Genomic DNA, 17,977 nt, shown 5'->3' with positions numbered 1-17,977 from the left:
CTCTCAATACGCTTTTTGCACCCTCTTTCCCGTAACATCTTTGTAAATCGACTTCATCATGGGTTGCTGTATATCAATGCCACATTTATTAGGAAAGGTACGTATTGCATATTTGGGCTTGCCTCTGTACAATGTGCGTTGCTCAAACAAAAGCTTCCAATACAGCCGCTCGTCTATGAAGTGAAAATAGATAGCGCTGGAGTCGCATATCGTGTGCCAAGCGGGACAGGCACTCACCTCATTCATATCAATGGGGATGAAGAGATGTTCATTGAAGAAAAGGTAAGCGTGCTAAATGGGGTCTGTTTACGCCGTCTAAACACATCTTTTTTAACCGTCTCCCAAGATGAAGCCGTATACAACAGCATACTTAGATATGGGAAGTGACATTGCACCGCCGTCCTATCCAGGGAGCTTGATCGAAATGCCATGTCCAGCCGCTAAGCCTTCTGTTGACTCCTCATCACCAAAGTAGACGCCAATCCACTTGGCTAAAATGGTGCATATCCGTCGCGCCCTGTAATTAGCTTCAATGTTTTTTTTTTATTTCTGTATTATTGAATTGAGATCCGTCCCCTTCCCTACCCCTTTAACATCACCAAGAGGGAATGAAAATAAGAAGTTTGCTTGTTATTTTGTTAATATTTTTTTCTTCATCAAAAAGAAAGAGGTTTTTTAAAAAATAGTTATGGGGGATACGAATTGCTAAGGATCAAAAAGATGAAAATCTTTGCATGACCTGCCGATTTATAAGAATTGCTTGCTGGTATATGGACAGGAATGAGGGATTGTGAGTATAAATTACAAAAGGGAATACATTGCAGTGTTGTGTACAAAGTAGGATGTTCTGATAGATCTAATCTTCAAGTTTGTTTGAACCATGCATAGGAAGATGCTCGTAGCCTTGGTCTTTACCATGTTTTGATAGTTTGTAGTAATTGTAGGCAATAATTCCAATGATAGAAACCGCAAGTCTAAAACGTGGCGTAGAAAGAGAACAAATATGTCAATATAAAGTTATTTACACAATAATTGATGAATGCCTATATTTACCCAAGCAAGTTGATAGGGGTTAAGACGTCGCCATATATCAACACAGAGAGTGTGATGATCACCACTTCCTTGCTAATGCCAGCCACGCTCAGCGTAATTGTATTGGTGCTTTTGATAAGGTGAAATTCCGCCAAGGTCATTGCAAAAGCTACCAACAAACGAGAAGGTGAGATAAGGGTCGATCTGAGCTTATTGTGTGACAGAACTTACCTAGTAAACCACCAATGGCCATGAGACCAAACGACTCTACAACATGGAAGGCACTATCAAAGTGTTCAGAGTGCCTAAATTGCCCGATTGGATCTTCAAAAATTAAGCTCAGGGTTGCCATAGTAACAAACATGACGGGGCTAAGATGGTACAGGGTGGCCACCGGGTTATCCATTCCCAAGCTGTCGTGTTGTAATAAAAGCTGTGTCAAGCTCCATCGCAAGCCCGACATGACGGAGGCAGTCAACACCAATACGAATCCAGTCATGTCGAACTTTGTCTCGCCTTCTACCGTTAGGATAACACCAATGACCATGACTATGATAATGGAGATGACCAGAATACGGGGCTTTTCCAATCCGAACAAGAGAGCAAACAGAAGAACCCAAATGGGAGTACTGGACTTGACCATGGTATAAAAGCTGAGAGAGATGAACACTAGAGATGCATTGGCACAGCAAATCTCAAGGGCAGCAGCTAACCCGCACGGTACCTACATTTGTGTCGTTAGTTCTACCACGCAATACATAATTTTTGTTCTAGGTAAGGAAACTTACCACTTTAAATATATAATTGTGCATGGACACTGTATCGCCACTTTTCCTTGGGTTCCAACGACTACCTCCCACTGCCATCATGACAGCAGTGATGATAGAATGCAGGCCAGTGTGAATGGCGCTTACCAACAATGGAAAGTTGAAGTTGAATCGATCCTTGCCCATCAAATTTTTGTTATATAGTGAAAGACATGTGGAAAATATGTACCAGCAAAGAATGTATGACAAGTTCTTTGCGATAGTCTCTTGTCGGTTGGTTATATGGAAATTGGTGAGATCGGACTCAGGGTGCGCTATCTGGATGGAGACACCGCCTTTCTCTGGTATGGGTGAGTTAAGCAAAGAAGAACTTCCCGCTAGACGGCTAGCAAAGTAAGGTGATCTAGCCGGTGAACCAAAGTCCTTGGCCTTGCTTGGTTTGATGGCAACAGTCAACGCTGGCAGAGATCCTCTTCTGCCTTGCTTTGTTGCTGGATGGGGTGATGCTGTAGTGGTGCTAGTTGGAATAACGTTATTGTGAGTTGGCATCGGTTGTCTCATGGGATGTATTGTCAAAGAGTGAGTCCTCGAATGAGATTTCTTGTGCGATCTTGCACCATCAACTGATCTATTTGCTTTCAGGGATGAAGAACGGCGAACAGGAGGATCGGTAGAGACGTCCACAAGAGCTGAGTCTTCGTCGTGCCTAGGATATTCATCGCTCGTTCGTTCCTTCACATGGCTCGTGGTTGGGAGCTCCCTCGAGATGATTTCGTCCATGTGAAGAAATTACGGTAGTGAATAGAGAGTGAGAAGCATCCAAACCCCTTGTTAGATGCACGTGAGGTGCTGGTCCCCAAAAAAGCGAAATGGACATTACAGGCCAATCAATCTCAGTAAGACTCCGAGATCGCCCTTCGATAATGACGATGGTTTTGGCCACTCTGTTGAGCGCACTGTCATAATGAAAACTCTCACTAAAGAAACCATAGACTTCTTGCAAATAGAAGCTGAAAATTTGTATCACAGCTGCTATGCTTGACGGCCTTCGCAACACTATTAGCTTTCAGCTATGGCCAGATCTAGTGCATGGCTATCGCTTGGTGCTTTACAGTCAGGTAGGCGGCTTCCTGATTACATGTGAAGGTGGATGTCGCAGCAGTGTTAATAACAAATGCATTGATTAGGTGTAGTTCTTCTCTGGTAGTAACAGTGTGTCACACCAGTCCGTCATTTAGCGCAATATTATGTACTTCATTACATAGTGTAACATGTCATCTGCTTATTCCTTCACGCTTTCTCGTTGATGCGGTTGCAAGGTGATGAGATGAGTAGCAAATAGAGCATTGTATCAGATGTGGTTGGTTTGCTTAGGGTGTTACGACTGGTGGCCACTGTTGAAACAAACACAACTATATTCTTCAACTTCAACAGTGTCTTTTAATCTCTTACTTTCTACATAAATTCTAGAAACTGCAGGACTTCACGTTGATATTTTTTTCGCGTCTGTTGCAAAAGGCTCCTTGGCGAGGAACAGTCAAATTTTCGACAGTCCAACTTTTTTTTGGTGTGCCCGTATTCACAAGATTTTTTAGTCTAACACATTGTTGCATAAAAACCATGGCACAAACGAGTGGGTTAGCACTAGAGCGTCTGCTAGAAGACAAAGACTCTGCTCGCTCTATTATGATCATAGATTCAGTTCAACAATCCGGCAATCCTCTACTTCTTAATTTTGCTGGTCGTGCAGCACAAGATCAACCGCTGGTTGTCTTATGTACCGAAACATCACCAAAGTCCATTCTCAAATCAATATCTAATCACCAAAACGCAAATATCACTTTCTATGACGCATACTCTAATCCTAATGGATGGAATTCCACCTTTCCAACTGACCAGCTTCTTGAGGGCAAGCACAAGTGCCACACCGTCTCACAGTTATCTGACCTCAAACCACTGGTGAAGGCATTGGCCGAACAAACCCAAGCACACAAGCGCTGCACTGTCATTATAGATTCTCTCGCACCACTTTTATTTGCTGCATATGAGCAATGCTATCAGCTTGTAAGATCTTTAGCGTCTTTAGCAACAGGTTAGTCTTCTTTGCATTGTTGTTGGCGATTTGCATGGGCCCGAAGCTACAATGAACTAACACTGAACTCGTAACTAGATGATAGGAGAGTCATTGTTATGCACCATGCAGACATTTCATATGCAAGGGCAGCTGCACGGCATGCGCCATCACTGATGGAAAGTCTGCAGCGATTGTTTTCAGTTGCCATCCAGGTGGAGGCGCCACCTCAAACAGACACGTCCAACATGGAGCACCTTACCGGTTTCAAAGCTGTCGATCAATTTTCTTACATGAACACCAACTCAAATAATACTACGGCTGTTGCGAAGATCATGTGGAAGCGGAAGAGCGGCAAGGTTTTGCATGAAACAAACGCGTTTCGATGTGATGGTCAAGGCATCTCTGTCATGACAGCCGCCGCCCAGGAGACGGAAGAGGATCTTGACGAAGATTTACAAGAATCGGCTGGACCGGATCCAACTGCCAATCTATCGTTTAACTTGACATTGACTGACGAACAAAGACGTGCAAAGGAGAAGGTCGTTTTGCCTTACTTGAAGGCTCAAAACAGAGGAACAGTCGAAATCGAGTCCTCAGAACCTACCACGACACCAGCACCGCCCTCTTCCGGGTCAATCTACTACGAGCCAGATGCAGCTGACGATTTTGACGATGAAGATCCCGATGAAGACTTGGATATTTAAAACTCTTCGACAAGTAGTTTTTGGGTTAGAACCTGCTTAGAAGTTCTGAAAGACATTGTAAAATAAAGGGAACGACAGACCAACTACTCTCTTGAGAATATGTATTTCTTGTCTTTCGAAATGCTGTTATTGGTATTGCTATTGTTAGATGTTTATCTCCATCCATGATTAAACCATAGTGACATAATGCAAGACAAAAAAATGCTGCACTTGATCCATATCGGTCTTGGTTCATATCAATGTCAAATACAATAATCAATTGATAACATGGGACACTTGAATTCGTTCTCTATTTCATATAAAATAGTATATTATACGAGATACTATAGTTTCGACAAAGGGAACTTTCAGCACAAAGAAAATGGAATGTCAAGAAGATGTTAACAAGAATGGGACAAAACAAGGGGAGGCTCAAAACAAATGTGGTGGTATCATTAGGTACGATGGTGGTGCGAAGGTCAATCCTCTTCTTCTTCAAATCTGAAGCTATGTGTCATGCCTTCAGCATCAGCAACACCGCTGACGAGTTGAAACTTTTCTTCGCCTTCACCTTCGAGTTTGACCTTTTCTGTCTTTGATGGAGCGGCTTGTTGTTGAACAGGTTCAGGTTGATCGTCTCGTAGATCAGCAAGGAAATCACGAATGGCTGAGAAATAACCCGGTTGTATGCAAGTGTCGTTATGAGTTCCGTTTTTGAATTCCTTCCAAACCTTGGTGGCTCTCGTTTGAGATGCATTGTACAGGCCCTTCATATGGGATGGAGGAACGAGTTCATCTTTGGCACCAGATAAAAAGAGAATGGGTGTCTTCACAATTTGCCGTATGTTATTTTCACTGGGCCAATTCAAGTGGCATAGCCATGTGAGATTCTTTAGCATTGGAACGACATGGGGGATCATCTTGGGGACTGACAAAAAGGTATTTTCAATCATAAGACCGGCGAATGCGTCTGGGTTTCTTGCCACGACGTCAATGGCCACTGCTCCGCCAAGAGATTGTCCATAAGCAATGATTTTCGTCTTTCCAAGTATGGGGTGAGCGCGTACATAATCTAACATGGTCTATGGAAACAAATGGATCGTCAGATTACGGTTGATCCACCAGATGAACTGAGCAGAACAGGGTTTACCTGAGAATCAATGCGGAGACCTTTGTCACTGGGAGTGCCTTCGCTGAGACCATATCCACGATATGACAGCATAACCACATTGACATTAAACTTTTCGTAAAAGACCTGGGCAATAGGCAAACGGTGGCCCATGTTTCCTGCGTTTGCGTGATGATAGATAATAGTTGGGGCGTTCTTTGCCGCTTGCTCGTCTTTCAATGTGATGATATAGGATTTGATTTTGACACCATCTTTTGTAGTCAAGGTTTCTTCAACATATGGCATCCCATATTGGCTGGGCTTTGGCACCTGCAATAGAATTAGTTTAATGACTGAGCTTTCCATGGTGTCGTGGCTGCGTCACACCTGCTTGGCATAGATTGAAGTGCGATGGACCCCTCTTTCTTCTTACCTCTGTTCGAGATCCTTCAGGATGACTGGGCAAGTAAAGCAGATCAGATTGGTACAAGTAGAGCATTACGGCTCCAGCAGCACTGGCAAGGCCAGTTGCAGAAAGAGTATAAGAGAGCCATGAAGGCATGTAGTCGTCTGGCATGATGCTAGAATGGAGACGAACGGAGTACGAATGAAACGGGTTGGGATTTTTTATTTTAACAAATTTCGAAAGTACAGAAGTATTCTGGACCCTTTAGTCCCACTACATGGCAAGCAAAAAGCACGTCAATACAGATGTTTTGCACTCCAGCAATTGCATATCATTATGATCCACTTACAACTATCCGCTCGACATTCTCTTCATTTTCCTGTCCAGGCTTGAGCTTACTTTGTGCCTGCAATTTTTGACTCAGCTTCCCACCAGAACCTTGGACACCTCTGTTATTTTGCTAGTGGATAATACGATTCAGTGAGCGACATTGACAGCAAAAAAGTCGAAGGGTAGTCGGTCTCACCTTTTTCTGACGACCTTCCGCAGCTGCTAGCCGCATCTCGCGAGCTGTGGCTGCATCAGGCTGGGGACCAGCAGGTGTTCGTGCGACATCACCTGGTTCATTGAGTCTGTTACCCGACGGTTTTCGTGAACCTAAGCAGTTGCCCTGAGAAAACAGTTAAGATGAAGGCCAATGAATGCAGTGCGAATGAGAGTAATTCATACCATTCGGAGGAAATGAAGTCCAGGATCAGGTGGAACACCTTTTCCCCGGACACAAAGGGAATGTGGACCAAAATTTTTAAATTCCGTACCCTCCTCATTCAGAACATGTGTATTGCGGTTTTTATTGATGCTTACGCTGATTCCATGCTTCACGAAAATATGGAGCTCTGTCAACCAGCTCTTGTTGCGTGATACCATCGCGTATACTATCTAGGACCTTGTCGACGGTGGATTTGTGATTGGCATCGGGTTTATCTGTTCGATACCTCATAAATCGCCAGGGGCTGCTGAGCCTTAGACGTTGTTGTGCTTCGATATCGTAATTGCATTCAACAATACGACCTTGTAAGGTTCTCCCTAATGGTGCAAAGTCCCTAAACCATTCCTCGTCGGTAACTCCCATCTCACCAAAGGGCATGTAATCTCTTCCTCCCCTCCATACCCAAAGTCCAATGCGTGGCCGTGCTGTTGTGTCGACCACGCCTGGGATAGTTCCACTTGGAGGGAAATCTAGACTAATTTTAAAATCTATCGAATTTTCATTTGCAGGTTTCCATTTGAGCCTAAAGTAAAGGTGGATTGGTCAGTATTAGTGAATGGGGATGCTTGTTGAGAGGAAATGCTTGTTACATTGTTTCGCATGTTCCCAGAGTGTAGGGCCCATTAACAGATGTAAATATCAGTCCATCGTTTCCATGCTTCAAGTTCGGTATGATCTCGTTGAAAATCGTCTCTAAATGATAAGAAAATTGCTGTTCTTTGAATTCGACGCTGTATAGCAAAGTGAGTAAGTGTTCATATTGCCCATGGGCAATGGTTTGAATCTAGTTTTGTATGCCGTACCTGAACGGTTGGGATGAGGCTATATCAGGTCGTTTCTGTAACATTTGCTGATAAGGTCGAAGAATATCCATCTTCAGGTACTGCAATTTGTTCCCGATCATTAGGATGACACTTAGTGGTTGGTAATTTGAACACATTGACTCACGCCTAATCTTTTGGACAAATCGCGTTCAACAAGAACTTTTCCAGCAATGGTCAAGCAGTCGAATAGTAGTAATCGTTGTTGCACCTAGATAAAGCAAATAGTCAGTCCCCAAACCTTGGCCGTGACCAGAGAATCGCAATGTAACCTTACCCGTCCATCTGGCTCTTTGTCCAGAACGAGTTCGCCATCTATTATTGTATCCGTATGGCATTTTTGGAAGGATGGATCATTAGGTATTGGAAAGCGGAGGTTTGGTATTAAAAAGAAGTTGCTCTTTCGATCAAACTTCGGGACGAAAGGACAGCATTAGCGAAACGGGCGGTTATTCTTTCTGCGACCTCCTTTCGATGTTACGTTCACAATTATATTCGTACCAAATACACTTCTTGTGCTTTCGTTTCTCGGTTCACTGTGATCAGTGCCAAACAGCGAACGCCGTCTGATTTTTCGGCTACAAAATAGCTGAGCAGTAATACCGGACATACGCGAAGTCAGTTATCGATTGAATTCCAAGCAGGGAGTAAATTCCAGCTAATGCTACTCACTCTTCCCTCTCTAACTGTCTAAGATGATCTTGTCTGAAGCTCACTGGCTGCGCTCCTGGAAATCTAGAATGGATCTTAGTTATGGATTGCAAGGATTGGATCTTCAACTAGGTTTGGGGCCGTCCATTAGGCTAGTTAGCTCCGTACCTATAACTTCGCATTTGCATTAAATTCGCTACATATTGCTTCAAATGGCCGAGAGCAGGTTCGTATTGAAGTATTCCTGGTATATCAGGTACTCCACTATGTGGTGAAGTCATGTGGACCAATGCCGTGAAATAAAGAAAAAGTGTTTGCCGACTATCTGGAACCAAAAGCCTTACCTGCTTCCAAATTACAAGTCACAGTGAGTATGTTAAGGGTCTGCCAAAACCCTGCCTGACACTTTGATCATTTTGGACCAACGTTTCCACGATTGTTCAAACCTCTTGAAGAGTTGATATGACATTTCCTTTATTGAATGTGAAAGCGACTATTTAAAAATCAAAGAGAATGAAAAATCTAAACTAAAAGTGTTGCACCTTAAACGTCCACGTTCCTGTTGAAGCCTCGAAATCAATAAATTCAGTTTCAGGTACGGCACGAAGCTTCCTGATGATAGCAATCACTCGTGGGTGTTGTGGATCAGTTATGGGTTGTCTGGTAGTTTTGTCAACGGGGTAACACTTCTCGAGTTTGATGGTAGCAGGGACGTTCAAGCCTTTGCCTTGTGGAGGTTTGGCGTCTTCGTCTGGATAAACTGTACATGTCTTGGGTTGGAAATTGACGATGCCGACCATAATTTGATCCAAGTCAATTTCAGACAAGTCTACGGGTCCTTCAAAAGTAATTTCACCAACGCCCTTCAAGCCAACGACCAAGTGCTGTGTGTTCTTCAACTGCTGTCGGGTCTGGTTACCAAGAACTTGCAAGCTTGGTTTGATATAGTAGCCCTGAGCCATAGCGTTGTCACTAAAGGCAGTGTTGCGGTTGGTGGGTTTCGAGGTTTCCGATGCATTAGCTTGCTGTTCGTCTTCAGCAGTCTCTTCAGTCTCATGATGATCCTGGGATGCAATCAACTCGAGATGAGGATCAAAGGTAACCTTTGCCTTGCTGCCTGTGCTTAAGACACCAGTGCCACTGTTCGTAGCGGCTGATAGCTCAGAGGGCGACACTTTTTTGTTTATAATGAGTCGTTTGATGCTTGGTCGTGGTGCAAATGCTTCAGGTCTCAATACAGCATCGTCACTGATACCATCTAGACCGCCTTTCTTACGGGAAACAAGTTCACCAGTGGGAGCGAAGCTGTAACCACGAAGTTTGATTTTGGTAGCTGAGCGAGGTGTGATCATGAAATGAGGAGTAGTGGAGAGCTTCTTGCTTGGCTCTTCGCTCACAGCTACAGAGGAAGAACGCTCTGCACCGCTGCTACCAGCTGGTAGATTCTCAAAGAGGGGATTATATCCATAGGGATATTTATCAAGAGAAGCATACAGTGGTGGTTGTTGGTTAGCGTTAGGCTGCTGTTGAAGGCCAGTTGTGCCGAATGTGGTCAGGCCACCGGTTCCTGGAAGGCTAAACGTATTCGCGTTGTTGGTTTGTTGGTTACCAAATCCAAATCCGCCAGCCGTTTGTTGGGTATTGCCGAACAGTGATGGAGCTGTAGCATTGTTAGTAGCAGGCTTTGCGCCAAATAGACCAGATCCAAGGCCACCAGTGTTGCTTGTAGCTCCAAATCCACCAAACGTCGATCCTTGTGGAGCGGCTCCAAATAAGCCAGTGCTGGCTGCTGGCTTAGAAGCTCCAAACAAACCTCCGGCAGCTACGCCAGTGGAGCCAAAGCCAGCAGCACCTGTATTCGCACCGAATCCACCAAATCCAGATGTTGCGGCTGTACTTGTGGCAGGAGGGGCAGTACTACCAAAGCTGAAAGATGTCGCGGGTTTATTGGCATTGGTAGCACCGAAACCGCCAAATCCAGTAGTTGGTTGAGCAGCAGGCTTTTGGCCAAAGCCGCCGAAGCCGGTGCCAGTAGCTTGTTGGCCGAAGGAAGGCGTGCTTTGAGCAGCTTGACCAAAGAGGCCACCAACAGATGGTTGCTGTTGCTGCTGCTGTTGAGGTTGCTGCCCAAAGGGTGAAGCACCCGTGGCTCCAAATCCAGTACTAGCTTGCGAAGTTGCAGGAGTAGATCCTATTTTGTCCAAAGGTGAGTGGAAGTTGCTAAAGTTTAGAAGTGAAAATAACACAAGATCTTACCGAAGCTGAAAGGTTTGGCAGCATTGCTTGCTCCAAATCCTGTATTGGCAGTGGCACCAAATCCTGTATTCTGCTGCTGTTGTGGTTGCTGACCGAAAGCGGCACCGCCAAATCCTGTGGTAGCAGGTTGGGTTGAACCAAAAGCGGGTGCTGCACTTGTAGATTGCTGACCAAAGAGACCACCAGTAGCTCCAGTATTGGCAGAACCGAAACCAGTATTGCTGGTTTGACCGAAACCACCAGCACTTTGACCGAAACCACCTGTGGTTTGGCCAAAAGCAGATCCAGCAGCAGACGTACTTGGCATTCCAAAGGCATTTGAGGTTGCGGATTGGCCAAAGGGAGTTGAAGTTTGTGCACCATATCCTCCAGTTGCACCGAAGGCGCCACCGCTAGTGCCAGCATTTTTACGGCCAGCTTGATAATCTTGGACTCGCAGTTCTTCAACAGAGTAGTTTCGGTATGCTGGCATAGCTGTGATCGTTTGATAGCTGTTGTTCACACCAGTGCTAGTGTCACGTTCAGTTGTAGCGGTGAATTCAGGGTTGACAGTGCCTTGCACTTGGCCAGTTGCGCCACCGCCAAAAGGAGTGGAGGCCGTGGCTCCGAATCCTGTTGTTGGTGTCGGGTTTGCTGCACCAAATACACCACCACCGGTAGCGGGTGCTGTGCTTCCAAATGCACTGGTGGTTGCTGGTCGCGATCCGAATAATCCACCACCTGTGGCGGGGGTCGTTGATGAACCAAACGCAGGAGTAGTGGATGAAGAGGCTGTAAAGGAAGGTAATTGGTATTTGATAAAAACATTGAGAAAGAACAAGATCATGAACTTACCACCGAAGCCAAAGCCTGAAGTTGCTGGTTGTTGCTGTTGTTGTTGAGTATCTATCAATTGAGTATAATTAATTATCCGCGATGCGAGTGTGGCAGGCATCAGATGTAGGTATGCTGGTCATATGTAACTTACTGGCACCGAATGCTGACGATCCAAAAGCCGATGGTCGTGCATTAAAAGCTGAGGTATTGTTGGAAGTGCTACCAAATGCAGCTATGCAAATGGCAAAGTTGTTTAGGACATTGAATTGCCATGGATGTTATCAAAATCAAACAGGTACATACGTGTAGTGGGTTGAGCCCCAAATGCTGAGGTGCTAGCTCCTGGAGTGGCTCCAAATGCAGACATACCAGTATTAGCGGCACCGAATGCGTTTGGTGCGGCTGAAGTTGCACCAAAGCCTATAGTGAATAAAGTGTAAGTGATCTCTCATTATCTCGCATACCGCAGCTACGGCATAGAATTTTGTCAAAATTCTTACCACCAAACGTCGACTGTTGTTGCTGGGGTTGTTGGCCAAAGAGAGAGTTCTGCTGTTGTTGTGGTTGCTGTTGCTGTTGCTGCCCAAAGGCGCTAGAGCCAAATGCATTACCTCCTCCAAACATGATTACCAGCCCAAGTTATGGATTCGAGACTGGAGCATTTTGCTTGAAAAAAAAATACGCGCCAAAGTTCACATCTCGAATCACGTGATATATTCCACCCCTCGTCAAATTCTCATGAAGCGCTGCTTTGATCCAGGCTTTAGCAGACGAGGTAAAGGCACATTTGTCGATACTTAATACGATTGACATATCAAAGAGCGAAAGACATAACGAAGATGTACTAAAAAATTCATGTTTATTCAATTCCAATGGAAGGTGACAGTACTCTTACTTCATACCTGCCAAATGGTGTCAAATTCCCTGTGTAACGCAAAGGCATACAGCCGGTGTCTTTTACGAATGGCTTCACACTCATCACATTGCCCACATGCTCATCCCAGACAACGTAAGATTTTGCCTTCGACGAGTGGCCATACAATAAATATATTGTTTGATGACCGCTCACTCATAAACTTTCTGGTCACTACTTTATGAACATATCAGCGTTTGCAAACGCACCAGAACTTAGATTCCACTCAGCATCCAGACGGCAGAGGATTGCAAACTGAGTCACAGGAGATACTACAAGAAGTGCTCTCTGGTAAATATCATTGAAACATATTTGTTTATATGGTAGCTATGGAGTACTGACAACCTCCGATGCGGACGAAGGTGATTACCACGCTGCCCTCGAGCATCTGTCTGTATCGCCTCCAGATGGTTTATCGAAAAATATGCTAGAGAAACTCAAGCGAGTATTCGTAGCATATATAAGTTTCCAGCAAGACTTTCAGGGACTTGACCCTTCGATTTTAAAAACGGGCAAACTGGATGTAAATGCAACCATTGATCGATTCGAAGCCGTTTTATACGACATGGGTGATGTCGCAGAAGAATATGACGACTCAAACACTCGTATTTTTCTTACCATTATGGCAGAGAGGTTACTTCAAATGGCCAAATTGTTCCAAGACGAGGTAAATTTTTTAATGAAAGCCTATGTCCATGCAAACATTTTGCATAACTGAATTCATATTTTACTTCAAAAGCATATTAATAATCGAATGGTCATGTCGATGCCATCCAGCCTGGGCAACAAAGCTTCCAGAGTGAACCTCTTAAATCAGATCTTCTTCCTGAGCTGCTGAGCAAGTCACAGTTCGGGGCACAATTTTTTTTTTTTGCTCCACAGTAGGAATTGTGCGGGCAGCCGAAACTTCATCGAAAACGAAATGCTGTACGTGATTGGTCTCGGTCTCTCTGATGAAAAGGACATTACTGTTCGTGGCCTTGAAGCGGTCAAAAGCTGCGAGCGTGTATATCTGGAAGCTTACACCAGCATTCTGATGGTGGATTCTTCCAAGCTTGTAAGTTTGGGTTTCTGAATATTTCCCGCCCGTACATGAAACTATAGGTCACAGCAATATCTAAATTCCTTTCATTTGAATACAGTCCGAGTACTATGGCAAGCAAGTCATTGTTGCCGACCGAGAAATGGTTGAATCCGAGAGTGACGCTATTTTAGCCGATGCCGATAAAATCAACGTTGCATTTTTAGTAGTTGGTGACCCTTATGGGTAAGTGACAGTTGTCAATCATGTTGACATGACTGTTTGTCACAAGGAGTAACCATTTTATTATTATTTGCGGCTGTCAGAGCTACTACACACACGGATCTTGTCATTCGTGCCCGCGAGCTCGATATACCGGTGCAAGTCATTCACAACGCTTCCATTATGAACGCAATAGGCGCGTGCGGACTTCAACTATACAACTTTGGTCAAACCATCTCAATTGTATTTTTCACCGACACATGGCGGCCCGATAGCTTTTATGACCGAATCAAGGAGAACCGTGCGCTTGGGTTGCACACTTTGTGTCTACTAGGTAAATTGAAAAGAGGGCTTTGAAACAGTCAATAACATCCGTGCTCACATGTTTGTTTTACTTTAGATATCAAAGTGAAGGAGCAAAGTATAGAAAATCTGGCTCGAGGAAGAAAGATCTATGAACCCCCGCGCTATATGACTGTCAACCAGGCGATTGAACAGCTTTTGGAGATCGAAGATAACCGTGGTGAAAAGGCCTATACGGGTGAAACACTGGCCATCGGATGTGCACGCGTCGGCCAACCACATCAAACATTGATCTCTGGCACCCTGCAGCAGCTGGTCGATGCTGATTTTGGCGGACCCCTTCACTCACTTGTGATCGTTGGTAACAAAATGCACGAGTTGGAAGCTGAGTTTGTCAAGGATTTTGCTATCGACAAGACCAGCTTTGATGAAATTGTCAAGCGAGATTATTCCCTTTGAAACCCATAAAAATATGAGTCCCTTGCATGAACCCGCGGAGACATTACGCCTCCCAAAACAAACCCCCAATTCAATTAAAAATAAAAATAATAGTCCCAAAGAGTTTGCATTTCATCTCTTTTTTTCCTTTCCCTCACTTTGTGAACCATGTCTGATTCTAGCAAACAAACTGAAAAGAAACTCCATGAGGGTATTGACAAGGCCTCTGACGTAGCCAAGGATGAAGTTACCAGACTTCGTAACGAACTGAATGAACTTAGACGAAAAGCTGGACCCAAGGTGCAAGAAGCTGAAAACTTTTTGACTTCGCCTCCCGTGCTTGGCTTCATTGAAGGTAAGGAAGTGTTCGGAGTCCCATTTTATTGGTACCCAGAGAATATACTAACACGCGCGCCTTCTTTTTGGACCCATCTTACCTACGAACTGACTTCTATGGTATAAAAGGATTCGTTGCTGGAGCTGCTGTTGTTCTGCTGTATGCAAAGTATAACGGAGGTCTTCGCCTTTAGATAGTGATTCGTTGTTCTACGAAAAAATAAAAACATAAACATTTATACAATGCTACCCACTTTTGAGTGTGCGATGACGACACCAAATTTTATCTAGAGAGGAGGTTCCCAAGTCCCTTCAGTCTCGGTTGCACCTGAAGAAAACGCTCTCAGCATCTGAACCTTTTTATACAGCCATCGCCTCTGTGCACTCCATTTCCCACTAAGCATTCATGTTTTGGCGTTTTGGCTTCCATAATCCTTCTGCCATTGATTCTTTACTCGATAAAGAGGATGTCTCGCTGGACGAACTCTTCGAAGACGATGATCTGCTGCAAGAAGCAAAGACTCATAATCAAAAGCTTATCAACTTCCTGTGTGCGCCTGATATTCTGAAGCAGCTTGTACATCTCATCACAGCAAACGACTTACCCGATCATCAAACTTTAAAATACCCATACCTTGCCAGTGAAATCTTGTCTTGTGAAATTCCTGCTTTAGTCGATGCCATTGTCCTAGACCATCTTGATCTCTTGTCAAAATCTTGGTCCATATTCGATACTGAGGACACTCTTGGTACCCTGCAAACTGGTTATTTTTGTAAAGTGAACGCTGTTCTACTTGCAAAGCGCACATCGGAGATGATCACCTTTATCAAATCCAGGGACAATATCATTGACAAGATGATAAGTCATCTAGACGATGCTAGTCCGGTTGGCGACCTTTTTTTGACGTTGGTTAGATGTGAGGAACTTCCTGAAGGACAAGGCATAGTACAGGTATGGATGCGCAGCAGTGATAAACATTCAGCCTTATAACTTTATCTAATCAGTTATGCCTTTCACAGTGGTTGAGTGAACAAAAGTTGTTGATTAAGCTTATAGATCGGTTGGAACCGCATAGAGATCCAGAGGTATGTTGGTGCAACATATGTATGCAAATTGCAATGGTGTTGTCACACAATGTCTAATATACTGACTGGCTTTCTTTCGTTACATGAATAGACTCATGCCAATGCTCAACAGCTCATTTCCGATATCATTCGTATGTCACAAACAAGTAACCCAGAGTCACCCACCATTGGCACCAACGCTCTTATTCAAGAGTTAAAGAGCAAAGAAATTATGACAAGACTTGCCGATTACATGTTAGACAGCAATGCACCAAATGCCACCTCAAGTTTGATAAACGGCGTGACTATTATTATTGACTTCATTAGACATAATAACAGGTAATTGCTTGCCCCACCACTCACTTGCTTGAGTCAATGATCATTGTCTTTTTAACCTTTTCACCACTTTCTTTTCAGCGATTTTGAAATGGATCAAATGCTGGTCATGGGAGGTGGAACCATGCTGGGAGGAATGCAACAGGGCATGCTATCCTCTGTCAACTTGGGTGAAATGCTGCAAGTCATGGCAGACCGAACTGAAAATTTCCAAAAGCTGTTGGTTGAACCTAGATCTGTTGTAAGTTCGATGGCTAAACCATGTAGAGATTGCTTGTAATGAGTATGCCCATACTAACAGATTTTTTCTTTCTTGTGATCTCATTAATAGAGCGATCCTGTGCCTACAACAACCGGACCCCAAGTCCCTCTAGGCTTTGAACGCTTAAAAATTTGTGAATTGTATGCTGAACTTCTACACTGTTCCAATATGTCAAATCTTAATCTTCCCGTCAAAGAAAACATCACCATATCTGAAATAGCACAACAACGCTCCACCATGTCCACTCCTCTGGGAGATACCCACACATTAGAATTCTTGGAACAGCATCACGTTAACCGCCAACTCGGTATTTCGAACGAAGACTCAGCCATGGCGTCAAATGCTGCAACAACTTCTGATACCGACAACGACTCTTCTGATGCCACTGGAATACAGTCCAAAGAGACTGAATTCACTGGAGAAAAGGTTGTTGCGTCTGCTCCTTCTGATGAGCCAGCTGAAACCGAAGAGGAGAATGATGATGAATTGCGCCTCGCTGAAGACCTTTCAGCGCAAGACGATCACAATGTTTCCTCGGGAGATCCTCATAAAGAGACGGCAATGGAGGACCCAAGCGATGCAAGCAACTTAGATGCAGAGCACAGATTGCAAATGCCAATCATGGTAGACTTTGAAGGCGAACAAGTAGCAGTTGGTGATTACCTCAAAATGCAATACGTTAAGCACCGCGTATTACCTGCCTGTTTGGTAAGAACAAAACTCATCATCATTTTTGTATTGGCTTGTCTTGGGAGACATGAACTTGGCTAATACAAATTGTCTGTATAGGATCTATTCTTCTCCTTCCAATGGAACAATTTCTTACATTACGTTGTTTACGATACCCTTCATCAAATCTGTAATGGCCGTATGGACTTTGGCTATAACCGAGAACTCGTCATTTCGGTAAGTGTACAGCAGGTTTGGTATGGAAGAGCTGCCGTCGGTTTACTAACGGGGGTTTTTCTGACAGGTCTTCAAAGATGGTCGGCTCACCCAGCGAATTGTTGAAGCTCAAAAATTAAACGATGAATTATGGTACGTGTACAGTATACCCTGTGATACTGCCTGTCACCGACACTCACATTTTAAATTTCTGTAGTGCAAAAGCAAAGGGCCGCCGTCTTGGATACATGGGACATCTCACATTCATTTCCGACGAAGTCATCAAGGTGCTTGCATCCTACCCAGATGAGATTTATGCTGTCGTCAAAGACAGTCTGGATTTGGATGCATGGGACAGTTACATCAACGGACCATTAAGAGAAACAAAGCTTCGTGACCGTGTGCCGCTTGGCGGCATCAAGCCCGCTGGCGGACTAGATGGCCTTGAGCACGATATGATGACAGAGGACATCACTAGACAAATTGCTGAGGTCAAGGGAGACTTTGCTGACGAGGATGATGATGACGAAGAGGACGGTATGGGCGGTTGGATAAGGTAATTGCCTGCTGTTGCCTTTCTATGTCTTTATACCCTTACTAAATCATTTTGTATCTCCCCATAGTACCGACTTTGATAAGGAACAAGAGTATATAAGCAGTGGCGGTTTCCAACATACTGGTAGCTTCGAAGATGATCAAAACCAGATTGATCAAGAGTTTGGAGTTGACAGTGATGAAGAAGCAGAAGAAGATGCTGCCTTCGGTAAAGAATGGAAAGAATTCAGAAATGCCTTTCCCACTGACAAGACGGCT

At 44.2% G+C, this 17,977-nt stretch overlaps 9 protein-coding genes across 9 annotated transcripts; 4 read left to right on the top strand and 5 right to left on the bottom strand.

Annotated features, from left to right (window-relative positions):
* Positions 1 to 665: 665 nt before the first annotated feature.
* Positions 666 to 2,854, bottom strand: K450DRAFT_258640 (uncharacterized protein). Its single transcript, XM_051591879.1, has 4 exons — positions 1,821 to 2,854; positions 1,264 to 1,756; positions 1,054 to 1,201; positions 666 to 974 (listed from the first exon to the last, which is right to left on the bottom strand). The coding sequence occupies exons 1-4, from the start codon at positions 2,577 to 2,579 to the stop codon at positions 857 to 859; spliced, it is 1,518 nt and encodes a 505-aa protein (XP_051441053.1). The 5' UTR covers positions 2,580 to 2,854; the 3' UTR covers positions 666 to 856.
* A 535-nt stretch (positions 2,855 to 3,389) lies between these two features.
* On the top strand, positions 3,390 to 4,736 carry K450DRAFT_258637 (uncharacterized protein). The gene is made up of 2 exons (XM_051591878.1): positions 3,390 to 3,891; positions 3,970 to 4,736. Exons 1-2 carry the CDS (start codon positions 3,420 to 3,422, stop codon positions 4,575 to 4,577), a joined length of 1,080 nt encoding a protein of 359 aa, XP_051441052.1. The 5' UTR covers positions 3,390 to 3,419; the 3' UTR covers positions 4,578 to 4,736.
* Positions 4,737 to 4,832: 96 nt separating this feature from the next.
* Positions 4,833 to 6,227, bottom strand: K450DRAFT_258635 (uncharacterized protein; the record flags this gene model as incomplete). The annotated part of the gene is made up of 3 exons (XM_051591877.1): positions 4,833 to 5,638; positions 5,707 to 5,994; positions 6,098 to 6,227. Coding segments are annotated over 3 exons (1,021 nt in total), but the record flags the coding sequence as incomplete, so codon positions are not given.
* Positions 6,228 to 6,266: 39 nt separating this feature from the next.
* On the bottom strand, positions 6,267 to 6,887 carry K450DRAFT_258633 (uncharacterized protein). The gene is made up of 4 exons (XM_051591876.1): positions 6,800 to 6,887; positions 6,597 to 6,740; positions 6,420 to 6,530; positions 6,267 to 6,343 (listed from the first exon to the last, which is right to left on the bottom strand). The coding sequence occupies exons 1-4, from the start codon at positions 6,800 to 6,802 to the stop codon at positions 6,335 to 6,337; spliced, it is 267 nt and encodes an 88-aa protein (XP_051441050.1). The 5' UTR covers positions 6,803 to 6,887; the 3' UTR covers positions 6,267 to 6,334.
* On the bottom strand, positions 6,799 to 8,606 carry K450DRAFT_258628 (uncharacterized protein). The gene is made up of 8 exons (XM_051591875.1): positions 8,480 to 8,606; positions 8,333 to 8,395; positions 8,162 to 8,249; positions 7,938 to 8,072; positions 7,788 to 7,871; positions 7,643 to 7,722; positions 7,430 to 7,570; positions 6,799 to 7,362 (listed from the first exon to the last, which is right to left on the bottom strand). Exons 1-8 carry the CDS (start codon positions 8,590 to 8,592, stop codon positions 6,921 to 6,923), a joined length of 1,146 nt encoding a protein of 381 aa, XP_051441049.1. The 5' UTR covers positions 8,593 to 8,606; the 3' UTR covers positions 6,799 to 6,920.
* Positions 8,607 to 12,141: 3,535 nt separating this feature from the next.
* Positions 12,142 to 13,579, top strand: K450DRAFT_258617 (uncharacterized protein). Its single transcript, XM_051591874.1, has 6 exons — positions 12,142 to 12,158; positions 12,263 to 12,392; positions 12,491 to 12,587; positions 12,659 to 12,963; positions 13,036 to 13,353; positions 13,439 to 13,579. Exons 2-5 carry the CDS (start codon positions 12,375 to 12,377, stop codon positions 13,132 to 13,134), a joined length of 519 nt encoding a protein of 172 aa, XP_051441048.1. The 5' UTR covers positions 12,142 to 12,158; positions 12,263 to 12,374; the 3' UTR covers positions 13,135 to 13,353; positions 13,439 to 13,579.
* Positions 12,852 to 14,338, top strand: K450DRAFT_258616 (uncharacterized protein). Its single transcript, XM_051591873.1, has 5 exons — positions 12,852 to 12,963; positions 13,036 to 13,353; positions 13,439 to 13,563; positions 13,644 to 13,873; positions 13,940 to 14,338. The coding sequence occupies exons 2-5, from the start codon at positions 13,219 to 13,221 to the stop codon at positions 14,299 to 14,301; spliced, it is 852 nt and encodes a 283-aa protein (XP_051441047.1). The 5' UTR covers positions 12,852 to 12,963; positions 13,036 to 13,218; the 3' UTR covers positions 14,302 to 14,338.
* K450DRAFT_258613 (uncharacterized protein) lies at positions 14,339 to 14,869 on the bottom strand. The gene has a single exon (XM_051591872.1). It carries the CDS (start codon positions 14,628 to 14,630, stop codon positions 14,376 to 14,378), a length of 255 nt encoding a protein of 84 aa, XP_051441046.1. The 5' UTR covers positions 14,631 to 14,869; the 3' UTR covers positions 14,339 to 14,375.
* Positions 14,870 to 14,933: 64 nt separating this feature from the next.
* On the top strand, positions 14,934 to 17,847 carry K450DRAFT_258609 (uncharacterized protein). The gene is made up of 9 exons (XM_051591871.1): positions 14,934 to 15,568; positions 15,637 to 15,702; positions 15,794 to 16,020; positions 16,099 to 16,258; positions 16,349 to 16,987; positions 17,069 to 17,185; positions 17,253 to 17,317; positions 17,382 to 17,521; positions 17,788 to 17,847. Exons 1-9 carry the CDS (start codon positions 15,023 to 15,025, stop codon positions 17,817 to 17,819), a joined length of 1,992 nt encoding a protein of 663 aa, XP_051441045.1. The 5' UTR covers positions 14,934 to 15,022; the 3' UTR covers positions 17,820 to 17,847.
* Positions 17,848 to 17,977: the final 130 nt, after the last annotated feature.

Source organism: Umbelopsis ramanniana (genome assembly GCF_025399195.1).
Source record: "Umbelopsis ramanniana AG unplaced genomic scaffold K450scaffold_72, whole genome shotgun sequence".
Taxonomy (NCBI): Eukaryota; Fungi; Mucoromycota; class Umbelopsidomycetes; order Umbelopsidales; family Umbelopsidaceae; genus Umbelopsis; species Umbelopsis ramanniana.
This window is presented reverse-complemented; position numbering and strand designations above follow the sequence as displayed.

Excerpts from the sequence above, each read along its gene's own strand:
- K450DRAFT_258640 (XM_051591879.1), bottom strand. The coding sequence starts at position 2,579 with ATGGACGAAATCATCTCGAGGGAGCTCCCAACCACGAGCCATGTGAAG. Across the intron at positions 1,202-1,263 it reads GGCCATTGGTGGTTTACTAG|CTTTTGCAATGACCTTGGCG; the intron begins GTAAGTTCTGTC and ends GTTTGTTGGTAG. Across the intron at positions 975-1,053 it reads ACCCCTATCAACTTGCTTGG|ACTTGCGGTTTCTATCATTG; the intron begins GTAAATATAGGC and ends GCCACGTTTTAG.
- K450DRAFT_258637 (XM_051591878.1), top strand. The coding sequence starts at position 3,420 with ATGGCACAAACGAGTGGGTTAGCACTAGAGCGTCTGCTAGAAGACAAA. Across the intron at positions 3,892-3,969 it reads TTTAGCGTCTTTAGCAACAG|ATGATAGGAGAGTCATTGTT; the intron begins GTTAGTCTTCTT and ends ACTCGTAACTAG.
- K450DRAFT_258633 (XM_051591876.1), bottom strand. Across the intron at positions 6,531-6,596 it reads CGGAAGGTCGTCAGAAAAAG|CAAAATAACAGAGGTGTCCA; the intron begins GTGAGACCGACT and ends ATTATCCACTAG.
- K450DRAFT_258628 (XM_051591875.1), bottom strand. The coding sequence starts at position 8,592 with ATGACTTCACCACATAGTGGAGTACCTGATATACCAGGAATACTTCAA. Across the intron at positions 7,723-7,787 it reads ATTTGTCCAAAAGATTAGGC|TACCTGAAGATGGATATTCT; the intron begins GTGAGTCAATGT and ends AACAAATTGCAG. Across the intron at positions 7,363-7,429 it reads CTGGGAACATGCGAAACAAT|GCTCAAATGGAAACCTGCAA; the intron begins GTAACAAGCATT and ends CCTTTACTTTAG.
- K450DRAFT_258617 (XM_051591874.1), top strand. Across the intron at positions 12,588-12,658 it reads ACTACAAGAAGTGCTCTCTG|GTGATTACCACGCTGCCCTC; the intron begins GTAAATATCATT and ends ATGCGGACGAAG. Across the intron at positions 12,964-13,035 it reads CCAAATTGTTCCAAGACGAG|CATATTAATAATCGAATGGT; the intron begins GTAAATTTTTTA and ends TTACTTCAAAAG.
- K450DRAFT_258616 (XM_051591873.1), top strand. The coding sequence starts at position 13,219 with ATGCTGTACGTGATTGGTCTCGGTCTCTCTGATGAAAAGGACATTACT. Across the intron at positions 13,564-13,643 it reads GTAGTTGGTGACCCTTATGG|AGCTACTACACACACGGATC; the intron begins GTAAGTGACAGT and ends TGCGGCTGTCAG. Across the intron at positions 13,874-13,939 it reads GCACACTTTGTGTCTACTAG|ATATCAAAGTGAAGGAGCAA; the intron begins GTAAATTGAAAA and ends GTTTTACTTTAG.
- K450DRAFT_258613 (XM_051591872.1), bottom strand. The coding sequence starts at position 14,630 with ATGAAGCCAAGCACGGGAGGCGAAGTCAAAAAGTTTTCAGCTTCTTGC.
- K450DRAFT_258609 (XM_051591871.1), top strand. The coding sequence starts at position 15,023 with ATGTTTTGGCGTTTTGGCTTCCATAATCCTTCTGCCATTGATTCTTTA. Across the intron at positions 15,569-15,636 it reads AAGGACAAGGCATAGTACAG|TGGTTGAGTGAACAAAAGTT; the intron begins GTATGGATGCGC and ends TGCCTTTCACAG. Across the intron at positions 16,021-16,098 it reads TTCATTAGACATAATAACAG|CGATTTTGAAATGGATCAAA; the intron begins GTAATTGCTTGC and ends CTTTCTTTTCAG.